The sequence below is a fragment of the Apostichopus japonicus genome, chromosome 7 (genome assembly GCF_037975245.1).
Source record: "Apostichopus japonicus isolate 1M-3 chromosome 7, ASM3797524v1, whole genome shotgun sequence".
Lineage (NCBI taxonomy): Eukaryota > Metazoa > Echinodermata > Holothuroidea > Aspidochirotida > Stichopodidae > Apostichopus > Apostichopus japonicus.
The window spans coordinates 19,594,029-19,606,257 of record NC_092567.1 but is presented as its reverse complement, the minus strand read 5'-3'; the positions used below and the strand labels follow the sequence as shown (position 1 = coordinate 19,606,257).

The window sequence follows — 12,229 nt, the reverse complement described above, 5'->3', positions numbered from 1 at the left end:
TTCAATTGTTTGGATTCTGGGGCCTATGAATATGCATATATAATTTAATCATGGTACAAAAACCGACATGTGTCTATTTAATTCAACATGTGTCGATTTCTGTCATGATTTATGTTGATTTCTTCCAAACAGCGCTAGAAAATTACATGTGACAATGATCGTCCTATAAGTGACGAGAAGCGTACATTTATGATATATGTCGATTTCTTCCAATCAGAGCGCTAGAAACCAACATGTGACACTGGTTGTCCAATGAGAGCACAAGAAACCATCATATTAAATTGTCAAATCAAATTGACATATATATGTCAATTTAATTTGACATATGTCGATTTTAGGACTAATATGGCACAATAGGCATCGACTTTATGTAGTCAGAGAAACTTACATATGTCAATTTAGTTCATGTGACACTGGTCGTCCAATGAGAGCACAAGAAACCGACATATGTTAATTTAATTTGACATGCTGTATGTCGATTTCAGGACTTATGGCACACTAGGCGGCATCGATTTTATTCAATCAGAGCACGAGAAACTTACATATATGTCCAGTTAATTCGACATAATGTTAGGAGTGTTAACTCAGTGGTTGGCGCCGATGCCTTCCAATCATAAGGTCCCCGGTTCGAGTCACTCCAAGATAAAATTATGGCCTCTAGTTACAGAGTTGTTGACAATCGACAATTCATAATCATGGACGTTAAATCTGAATGTAAGAGACTGACTTCGGTCAGCTTGTGGCTTGACAAGCAGGCTTCTTCGCGAGTTCCTGCTTGCAGGAGGATCTAAAATACATATATACAAAATACATACATATGTAGATTTCAGGAATTATGGCACACTAGGCGCACCATACAGTCGTAAGAGGAAGTCAGCAGTTTCCATTTTTTCTATTACCATATAGCATAATATACTATGCATATTTCATAGAAATATACACGGCATTGGTTAACTGTACAGTAAAACAGAATAGAAATTGTCTAGTTGTACGACAGTACTGCTGGCGGATGATGTGGTGTGTGCATTTCAGTTGTAATAATTTAATAGAAGTTGGAAAGGAAGGAGTGTGCTGTTAGCGGGACGGTTACATTACTGCACAATAAAACGTGAACAGGTTTATGCTGTGTCGGATAAGAAGCTTCAATTCTGCACAAGCTCTCTACTATTGACGACATTTTTGTCTGCACGGTGAATGAAATCACAATTGGCAACGTCAGTGACTCGGAAATACCGCAGCATGTCGAGCAATGTGTGATACAGCTCTTGATTGTAGCCAACCAAAGGAATACTAAAAAGGCGATCAGAACGTACACCAGGAAAGGTTTGTATCTTGATTTTTCCGCTTTACATTCCCAAGTTGAGGGAGACATGGGATGACTAAATGCTCCTGGCGTTGATACTAGCTGATTTGTTCCACAGCTAGCCTAGACGCAGACAATTGTTGATTGACATCCGTTTTCCACACAAACCTTTAAAGCTTTTTGGTTACTCACCATAGGCAGGCAGGCAAGTAACATGTATGCAGCCAAGCTGGCGTATGTGTGTATGTGACACCCTAGCTTGTAAACCCGATATCTCAAGATAAGTCAACCTTCCAGTTCTCATATTTAGGATATTTGCTTCCCCATATTTAGTACAAGAACGATACTGTTTTAAGTGGAGGTCAAAGGTCATGTGGGGTCAGCAGAGGGCAAAATGTGAAAATCTAATAACTGTTGTTGCATCTCCAGAATCTGAACATCGAAGGAGCTCTTACATGCATGGTAGGATAGCCTCATGTAGTGTAAAGAGTTTTACACATTTTGGTGTAGGTCAGAGTTTATTTAAGGTCACCAGGGTTCAAGACTTGAAAGGTTAGAGAGTTTTTCCTCTGATTTATTAATTGCCGGAGGCAGAAGGAATCTATCCTACGGTGTGTGTATGTGTATTTGACACTTGCTTGTAAACACGTTTAGTCAAGAAGTTCATGTTGGTTTAACTTCGAACGTGGTCTGTTGATCCGATGGTCTTATGGGGTATAGTAACCCTATTCTTTTCTGTGAAGTTCATCCAAAATTAAAGCTACAATTAATCTGTGAGTTCTACCATGCCTTATGATTTCTATTGGTGAACATAGTTTGGTCAATTTCACTGCAGTTTATGTATGTATTTTAGATCCTCCTGCAAGCAGGAACTCGCGAAGAAGCCTCGTTCGGTTGGCTTATCAAAGCCGCTCGCTGACTGAAGTCAGTCTCTTACATGCATATTTAACGTCCATGATTATGAATTGTCAACAACTCTGTAACTGGACGACATACAATTAATCTTGGAGTGACTCGAACCGGGAACCTTATGATTGGAAGGTAACGGCGTTAAACACTGAGCTAACACTCCAGTTTAGTGAACGGGCACAATGTAAACATAGATCTCAAGTGATCTCCAACTATACAGTCATCCGGGAAATGAACTCTGCTTCAAATAGTGGATATTTTTGTTTGGGTGCTTTAAGCACACTCAAGTGGCCCTTATTAGTTTTCACACTCTGAGCTTCAAGGGTACAATATGTTATCTCAAATTGTCCCAAGGGATTAACAGGTTATCTCAAATGCGTTCTCAAAATTGGCTTTATTCTATGTGACTTATACTAGATGCCTTTGGCAGTAAGTTGTGCAAATATTTCACAGTGTATAAACAATGGCATGTAACTCTCATTCATTAATGACAATTGTTAAAGGGATTGATGGTGGCAGGGCTGATAAGCTACAGTACAGTAGCTCAAAATTGATAAAAGAAATGTCCATTTGCTCATACATGTACGAGTCAATATTTCACCTAAGAAGACTGTTCATTCTAGATATTGAAACATTTTGGAATAAGAACTCTGTACTGTTGACTCCTTAGTAGTGAATTAATTGGTTGATGCCCACAAGTGAGTGGTACAAATACGAGACTATTTTCTACATTTATATTTATGTGCTTTTCTTCCTATTTGGCAGCACAGGTAATTATGAACCTAATTAATCATGGGTGAACCAGTGATGGAACACACAGGATGCAATAACAGCGATGACTTCCTGGAATACTTTGACGAAGAAAACAACCTTATTGGCATCGTTTGCAGGTTTTGCATTACTGAATGGATCGACAAACGCCATTCAGGTACCAAAACGGGCTCGTCAATGCAATACAAAGACAAACATTTAATCAAACAAATGTCCATGGAGACCCCTGAAATTACCGCGGCAAAAATTGATGTTGATAACCTCAAGGCTGGTGACCTTTTGAAGTATCAATGGTTTTGTGGTGATTACCATCATGGAATAGTGAAGCATGTAAATGGCCAACAGGTGACGTTAATTCACTGGCAAGGGGAAAGAGATCACGACTTCTCAGATCACCCTACTGGTGTAAAATTGCAGACAGAGGTTATAGAAGAGAATGTGGTAGATTTTAAAAAGAAATCCAAACTCATCTATCGCTGTGACTTCAACACTGGTACCCGATCGAATCACGTCAGCCTGACCTTGGCCAGGGCTAATGCATGGAGAGGTGAAAGAGGTTACCATATTAGGCAAAACGTTTGTAAAGACTTTGCTTTATTCTGCAAAATAGGAAAGCACCAGGGTTTCCTCGAAGAGCGTATTATATGTTGCTTCTTCGGTGCAGTCGCAGAAGCTGGTGGTGAGGAGTTACACAGTCGTATATCAGTCAAGTTCAAGAGAATGAGTTCTGCGAAAGACGCACTCAGTGACTTTGAAGGGATCATGAAAGATATGAATATGGGTGTGATTGCAGTTCTTTGTGATATTGGCCTGTGCTTGAACTTCACGGATATTTACAACACGATAAAGAATAACACCGATGGCGAAGAACATTGTATGATGGTAGTTCTCGGATCCATTCATAAGTACCTGAGAAAGGTTTGTCTTTACCGTGATAAACATGACGAATGTAAAATGGGCCTTCGTAAAATTCGATCCAAAGACGACATATTGTGTGATAGTTCTGTACAAGTTGGGATATTTATCAATGGAAAACTTTTTGATCAGAAGATTCGTCAAGTTGGAGTCGTCAATCGGGACTCGACGTCGGCCCTGTCGTACGGTTCACAGTCTAGTGAGGAAGCTGACGGGAACGATTCGTCAGTGACAAGAAGTGTTGCCAAGGGAATGGCTAAACGTATGACTAAACACAAGAGTTGGTCTGTTAAAAATATAGAAGACCTAAAACCTGGTGATCAAGTTGTGCTTTACAAGTGGTGGCTCCATCCAAGGTGTCATATGATTGTTGTTGAAGTGAACACTGTTGAGAAGACATTTGACGTGATTAGATTTACATATGGAAAGGGTGTGATAAAGGAGACAGTCGGTTTCTGCAAAAATATCGAAAAAGTCGAGCATCATGCAGATGACGTATTTCCAGCCGATAAGGTCATCGAGCGAGCTCGCAGTCAGCTGTCAGAGCAACAGCGTTATAACATTAGAGAGTATAATTGTAAGCATTTTGCATTTTGGTGCACGACAGACAAAATCCCAAAAGAACCGTAGGTCGATAGACAAAATGCAGGACCTAAAGAAAATATGAACGTTGTCATTGCCCTGGCCCGATCACGATGACCCTCAAATCGTCGTCCCCCCCCCCCCGTGTCAAACTCTTTCTCCCTCCCTTCCTTTCTCATTAAAATCACTGGGGTATACTAGCAAATCCACTGGCTGGATCTGTACCATTCCAAAAACGTTCACACTTTACTTAATTTACCCAACTTGGTCCTATATACATCTTCCTTCTCATTACTTCACTCCACCTATATTTCGTTTTTGTCCTCTCAAAAGTGTCTGACCATGCATCGCAATGCCATAACTTTTTCATACCTTGTTTCAGTGGCGGAGCTAGGGGTATTGTGAAGGGGGGGGGCGAGAATGGTCTGTAGGGGCGCTTTCGACATTATCTAAGCGGAGCGCCACCACTGGTTGGCGCGGAGCGTACAGAAATTTTTTTGAGTAAAGATACTTCCTAGATCGCCGGAAATGACCCTTTCCTGGCCTTGCTAATTTGCAGATAAACGAAGAATAAATAGGTGTCATCGCCAACAAAATGTGACAAATGTCAATAAGTAGATGAGAGCGCAATAAAAAAGTAAATAATCGCGAATAAGTAAAACGTGGTAAAAAGCTGGAAAGGGCGCCAGCAGTCCATTAGAGTCCGTCAGGGGGGCATTCGCCCCCCTGTCTATATGGACGCTCCGCCACTGCCTTGTTTCACTGTATAAAGAGCTCTTAAATTATGAACTTGAAGATAAGTTCAATTACGTACCCTTCAGTGAGCCTTGAGGTTGCTTCAAAAGGAAATGAGGTCGAGCTACATTAGCAGGCTACAACATATCAACCTTGTTTGTTTCGTTTTGGGATTTTTGTATGTTGGGTTGTTTTTCTTCTACCGAAAACTGAAAATTTGGATGCCTTAGAAATTTAGCTTTAAGCCTCAAACCTCTGTCAAGTTTGATGTAATATAACTATAGATTCCCATCCGCCGAATTGGTAGTATATTAATTTTAAGATCTCTTTTCCTGTCTCTTAATAGAAGCTCAAAAGTAGAACCATCTGTACGGAGAGATATCACAAAGAGTTTCATTAAGCGAAAGAATCTGTATATTCCTCGTTCAAACACACCACAAGGACCGTCAACGCCAATACGCTATATATATATATATATATATATATATATATATATATATATATATATATTGTATATGCAGTGCTGCTAAAAAAATATATATTTTGGTTTTAGCTGAATGGCGTATCCAAAGCAGATATCTACCAGTTACAATGCGAATGGCAGATCATTGTACAAAGGGAACATAACAGACCCTTATAGCTTTAATGATTACAATATGATTGCTAGCTCGAGAAATGTATTTATATCTCATAGGCATAATTTGGCTAATGTATCTAATTGGCATAATTTCTCAAAATGGAACACAACAGATGACATTATTAGTATCACAGTCAGGCATAAATTTGAAGGGTATGTAATACAAACATATCCCATGGAAAGTGCATTACCATGGAAAGATAAAGCACTTCATTAAGTTCATTACATATTAGGCTATGTAACAAAGAAGAACATACCCTAGCTTTCTATGGATATTTGCGAGCTGGAGATGATCACTTATTTTGTAAATGCTGATTTTGGACGCCATAGGCGTAGGAGGCGGGGGACTGCAGCCCCCCCCCCCCCCCCCAACCAAAAGTTCTGGTGAAAATTCGGGCAATATGCTGAGAATTTTTCGGGCACCTACTGAAAGAAGAAAAATTTGCAATGTGGTTTCCATCTTTTGGCTGAAAATTCGGGCAATATACTGAGAATTTTTCGGGCACCTACTGAAAGAAGAAAAATTTGTAGTGTTTTCTCAATTTTTTGGGTGAAAATCAAGGCTCCTACGCCTATGTTTGACGCTATTAATTATTTAATTAATTAATTAATTAATGAAACGTATATTTAGATATTGGTTTTCATTTTTAATATTCTTACCGGTAGGGTACCTATTAACATTTTCTTGCACTTCCTTTCAATGAAAAAATAAGAGTTTAGAACCTTTCCGTTCGACGTTGAACGTGAGAGGCGATTGCATTTGGATATTTATATGACATTTCAAGCATCATCTGTCCAGAATACACTAAAATTGAAACGGAATGTGTAAAACGGGAAGATCGGAAACGTTGGGTAGTCATAATCTCATTATTCTACTCTAACATGTAGGCTACATTTGCCTATCGTGATGGACAGTGCTCAGTACAAATGACCAATATCAAATTGTTTCAATGGAAGAGTCGCATTTGCACTTTCAATTTCATAGCTGTCAATATTCCAGCCAACCCAATGAATTATGAATGTATTGACTCATTCTTTACAGCTATTGGGACAAATTCCCAATGCTAATACCTCTCTAAAGTGTACACCAATATCATGCTCTCAAAGCACTGGTATTGAGAGTGCTAACATGCAGTTCCTAACCTTGATCTGATAGAAACATGATATTAATACTGCTGGTACTGACAAAACGAGTGCTCTGAAAGCGGGACTTAACACTGACTACAGTACAGGGACGTCGCCAGGGTAGAGCAGGGGGAGCGACTGCTCCCCCCCCCCCCCCCCTCAGTGTCGATTTTTTTTTTTAAACTGTTGTTTTTTAGCATGGTAATTATGTCAGTGCTCTTTTGATCTTGAATACTCGTCAGCTCCGTTAACTCGATTATAATCGTAGTAACATTCAGGCCAACTGATTCAACTACTTAGTTTGGCAGCTGTAATTAGCTAAATTTAGCCTATTACAAGCCTACAGTTGGCCACTGTGTAATAAAATACATATTGCCTACCCAACCGCACTCGATGGAGTGTCACGAACCGTATGCACAACGGCGTCGACAACGTGCGTTTTCATCCTTTCTATCATCTATGATTCCTAATTGTTGTTGCACTAACAGCATGATATGAAGCTAAGCTCGCAATCGTACGTGATACACACTTCCTATAAATAATGATTACACTGTTAATACACTGCGATAACGATATTTGTTTTTTGGCCACTGCACATCTGGCTGTCTTACAAAATATGAAAGTTTATATTGTCCATCAGTTAAGTTCGTCAAATGTATTAAAGTCCAGACAATAAACAAGAATCATCCTACCGGAAAAAAATTGTAAAAGAGTACTATTTTTGTCTTTCTGATATATTATAAAAGAACATGTAAAAGAATTCAAAAAGGAAACAAAATCTGCTGATAATAATGGTATCATATGATAATGATGAAACTGGTAAAACATTGCACCAGATCTCATCTAAGGACCTTCCATTGTTCAAAATATATCAAAGTGGAGGGGGACACCCCTCCCCTTAGACCCTCCCCCATATCAATCGCAAAAAGTGCTCCACCTTTCAAATTCCTGGCTACGTCGCTGCTACAGTATAGGAAAATTGTCCCAACTATGTGATACAATATCCCGGTTGGTTGAATGGGCGGGGCTTGTATGGTTTCGTATAATATACATGTACGTACGCGATATTGATATCAAGCGAATGCTCACCTACGTACACGAACGCACATGCACTGTGCACGGGTATGCGAGGCGAGCGAGATCTATGAATAATCATTTTTGGGGCGTTTTTATTGCAAGGATTTGAATTTGGTTAGGTTCCTGTGTGGGAGTGTCAGAAATGTAAAATGTAATGATATCCTTGACTAGTTTACACTATATCAATCCAGACAGTTTTGATTAAACACTGCTCGGTCAAAAGTTCAATCCTGTTGTTCACTGTAGACAAAACATTACCTGGAAATCAATCCAGGTCCCTATGTACAACTTTCATTGTTGAATTGGTTTTCTCCTCTAATCAGTAGTGTACACTTGGGTGTACATGCAAATCTATGTATGAAATAATATCAGTCACGTACGACATCACACGTGCGCTCCAAAGTTCAAGTCTTGTTTTCCATTCACCGGAATTGAGTGTACGGGGGACGCGCACCGTTGTAGGCCTACGTGAAATGAGACAAAACAAATTGATGTCTTTCTGGAATAGACGACAACATCGCAAACCTCATTTGTGTCGCAGTGGTTGTAATACAATGGCCACTATTGTTGTAACAAGGGGGGGGGGGGGGGGGGGGCGGAATGCTACTCAGACATTCCTCGGGTAACAAGCAGAGAGCTGCTGTTACAGCTTCGTGTATATGTAGCCTACTTACTATGTTGTGATATGTCTTGGTCATAGTGGAGCCTTTACTATTAGCATGCAGAGTTGCAGACTGTGCTAATGCTATTGACCGTTATTTTCGCAGAAAACGTTAAAGAGCAGATACCAGAATCGCCTGCTGTGTCAAATCTGCCAAGTAGTCGTTTTACAGATAGGAAGCCTGAATAACAAGTAAATATTGACTTAATCAAATCTCTCACGGGTGGAATTATTTTCACAAGCTATTCAATGAGGCCTTGGGGAGCCGAAAATCTCAGAAAACGACTGGGATGTAACTCTAAAGACATTGACAATTTTTATCGACATTGCGCAATGCAATTCAGTGCTACGATAAAACTATACACTGTGTCGCAACTCGCAACTGCCAAGTTAAATGCTTGGTTATATGCAAAATCGAATTAGATAATAAGTCGATCAGTACTCTACCAACACGTTCGATCATGCAGCATTTTGTAATAGTCCACAATAGTTATCGTGAAATTGATATAACATGCGATGTGTGACGAAGTTATAATACAACACCCTAACTATCGTGGATCAAAATTAGCAACATACATCTAAGTTACCGTGACCACAACGAGGATCGGGTGATATAGTTTGAGAAACCGGCGGGCCGCAGAAGCTGCGCGCCAGAAGTACTTTGTGCACCATATATAGGTGGTGTATGTTGTCTATGTCATGTTATTGTGCTGTTGTCTATATAATATACACATGCAGGTTACTAAGAGTCGTGTTTTTCTGTGACACATTATTATAGGCCTATTAATCGTTCTAGATTTTTATGGCAGGTCATTAACGGGGTTCCCGTTAACATAATATACTTGTTTTCAGACCACATGATATGTTTATTCATTTTGAATAACCGCACCCTGATATTTATTGAAGAGTATACTGTTCGACTTTCAGATTTGCTTTGGGATTTTCCGATGCAGCTTTTTTTAGAATCAATAACGGATACTTTTAAAAGCCATATTGGTCAACTGTAGTTGATGCAACACCGAGGATTCAATATTCAAAAACAATCGCTTGATTTTTGTTTTATGAACTAAACCTTCACGAACCCTTCTTAACTAGCATCCATATGTGTATAGGAAGGTAATAAAGAATATAAAGCCGTGCAAAGAGCTGCACCCATTAATATACACATTTTGTCGTTAGGGAATACTATTGCAAACCTCATCCGCTTTTTTTTATTCCTTGTACCGGAAGCAAAAGGAATCTATACGATGGTTATAACAGAGAGTTTTTTTTTCCATAACAACTCCCTGGTTATAACGTCTGTGTATTTGCATTGGAATATATGTGCGTATGTATGCATCGCCCTTGGCTTGGGATGGGTGATGATGTGTACTTCATACTGAATATCTAGGTGCATCCTATTGAGAACAGGATCACTATAGTTTTCATATAGGTCAAAAGTCACCAGAGGTAGAAAACTGAAAATGGTGATAACTCCCTAAGTAAAGCTTGGAGGAACTTCATAGTTAGCAAGTGGATTTATCTTAGTGATTAAAAATCCTTATTTTTCTATGTATAAAGGTCGAAGGTTATTTGGGGTTACCAGAAGATAATGTGCGTAAAGCCACTGGCGGATCCAGGGCCTTTGTTTGGGAGGGGCTAAAGTGGCATTAGAGTGATATGGGGGAGGGGTCTAAGAGGAGGGGGTGCCCCCTCCCTTTTGGAAAATTTTCTATTGCTGAATGCCCTCAGATGCAATTTGGTGCGACAAAAGTGTACAATGGTGATGTTAATTTACTTCTTAAAAAAATGTTTTCCCAGGTGTAATTTTCTAAAATATTTATAAAACAAAGTTGGGATCATCTTTCTCAAGAAATTTTATTTCTCATAGGTTATAAATTTCCTACAACCAGCCTGTAACTGCAAAATGGTGTTAAACTGTAAATCCTCATGCTCATACATTTACATAGCTCCCAACTCTTGAGAAGGCAAATGCTGGTCCATGCCACGAATCGCCGTCCTGGGGGAGGGGTATAAGGAGAGGGGGTGTCCCCCTCCCCTTTTGATTTTTTTTGGAATCCTGTTGTTGCCTACATGTAAAATGGTGGCACTTAGAAAGGCTTTTGTCACCCAAAATTTTCTGAGAAATATGCATTTTTTTGTGAGTAACATCAATAAATTGAATAGTAGGTGATAATTCATTCTTTCCCGTGGCATGAAAATGTTCGCTGCTCGCCCCAATGAAAAGAAATATATGCTAATTTGAGGTTCAAATGATGCTGTAAAAGAGGTTTTATACTCTATTATGCTAAATGCTAAAGAAATGATGGTTGCTAAGTCAAAATTTGATGCAAATTTTTTCATGTATACTTGACAATTACCATGCGTTTTTTTCGGACGCTTGTGCGGGTCAGCGGGTTTGGGTGCTAGAATGCGGGTCTAATTCCCGCGAATTGCGGGTCAGTTGGGAGCTCTGCATTTAATTTTAAACCAGAAAACGAAAAGGTTTACACTAGTCCAGGCGCGGCGGAACGGAAAAATTATTGGGGGGGGGGGGGGGCTAATGTGTGGAGACTATCTAAGCAGAGCGCCACCATCGGTTGGCGCGGAGCGTACAATAAAATTTTAGGTTTTTTCAAACCCCCAGATGGCCGGAAACGGCACTTCCTGAGTGTTTTATGCTGCAAATACCTAGCCCTAAAATATGGGTCTCAAGCCTGCAATTTCTCAGATTGCACGAGAAAGTCTGTAAAAACATTGTAATTTGTATATTCGATGGTGTTTTAAGAGAGTAGCTATTACTCGTAGTGTACTCGAAAAGACGTTTTTGAGTGTAGTAAGGGCAGTGGCGGAGCTAGGGGTATTGGTCGGGGGGGGGGGCGCTTTCGACACTATCTGAGCGGAGCGCCACCACAGGTTGGCGCGGAGCGTACAGAAAATTTTTGAGTAAAGATACTCTATAGATTGCAGGAAATGACCCATTCCGGGCCTTGATAATTTGCAGATAAACGGAGAATAAATAGGTGTCATTGCCATTTTGTCGGAAAATTACACCAACAGAATATGACAAATGTCAATAGGTAGATGAGAGCGCAATAAAATAGTCAATAATCGCGAATAAGTAAAAAGTAGTGAAAAGCTGAAAAGGGCGCCAGCAGTCCCTTTGAGTCCGTCAGGGAGGGGGGGGGGGGGTGCACCCTGATCGTATGGACGCTCCGCCACTGAGTAAGTGGATGTTGGAGAACTGGCTGAAATGAGGCAAGTCATTGTCCTAAGACGAAGTTGTGTTGCACTTACCGGTATACTCACACTCACTGCTTCCACTTTTCACGGGGCGTGAAGACGCGGTGGGGGTGAAAATGTGGTCTATAGCCAGGGGACGGGCCGAGGGTCCCCCAGCATTTACTAAAACTATTACACCTATATAGTATACGTGTGCATCGGACAGATCGACAAGTATGCATTGAAAAATGGGCAGATGCACGTTTCGGAGCCTTGGTTAATATTGGGGGGGGGGCTTATCATGCATTTGCCC

The 12,229-nt window shown here is 40.2% G+C and overlaps 1 protein-coding gene and 1 long non-coding RNA gene across 3 annotated transcripts in view; one reads left to right on the top strand and one right to left on the bottom strand.

Moving 5' to 3' along the window:
* Positions 1–12,229, bottom strand: part of LOC139969646 (uncharacterized) — a 335,050-nt gene that overhangs the window by 302,135 nt on the left and 20,686 nt on the right. The gene's annotated exons all lie outside the window — the stretch shown is intronic.
* LOC139969640 (uncharacterized) lies at positions 948–7,679 on the top strand. Of its 2 annotated transcripts, none has more exons than XM_071974769.1 (2): positions 948–1,323; positions 2,983–7,679. In XM_071974769.1, exon 2 carries the CDS (start codon positions 3,005–3,007, stop codon positions 4,526–4,528), a length of 1,524 nt encoding a protein of 507 aa, XP_071830870.1. In that variant the 5' UTR covers positions 948–1,323; positions 2,983–3,004; the 3' UTR covers positions 4,529–7,679. The 2 variants fall into 2 exon arrangements, with proteins under 2 accessions (XP_071830870.1, XP_071830869.1); XM_071974768.1 differs by having other exon boundaries at positions 2,978–7,679.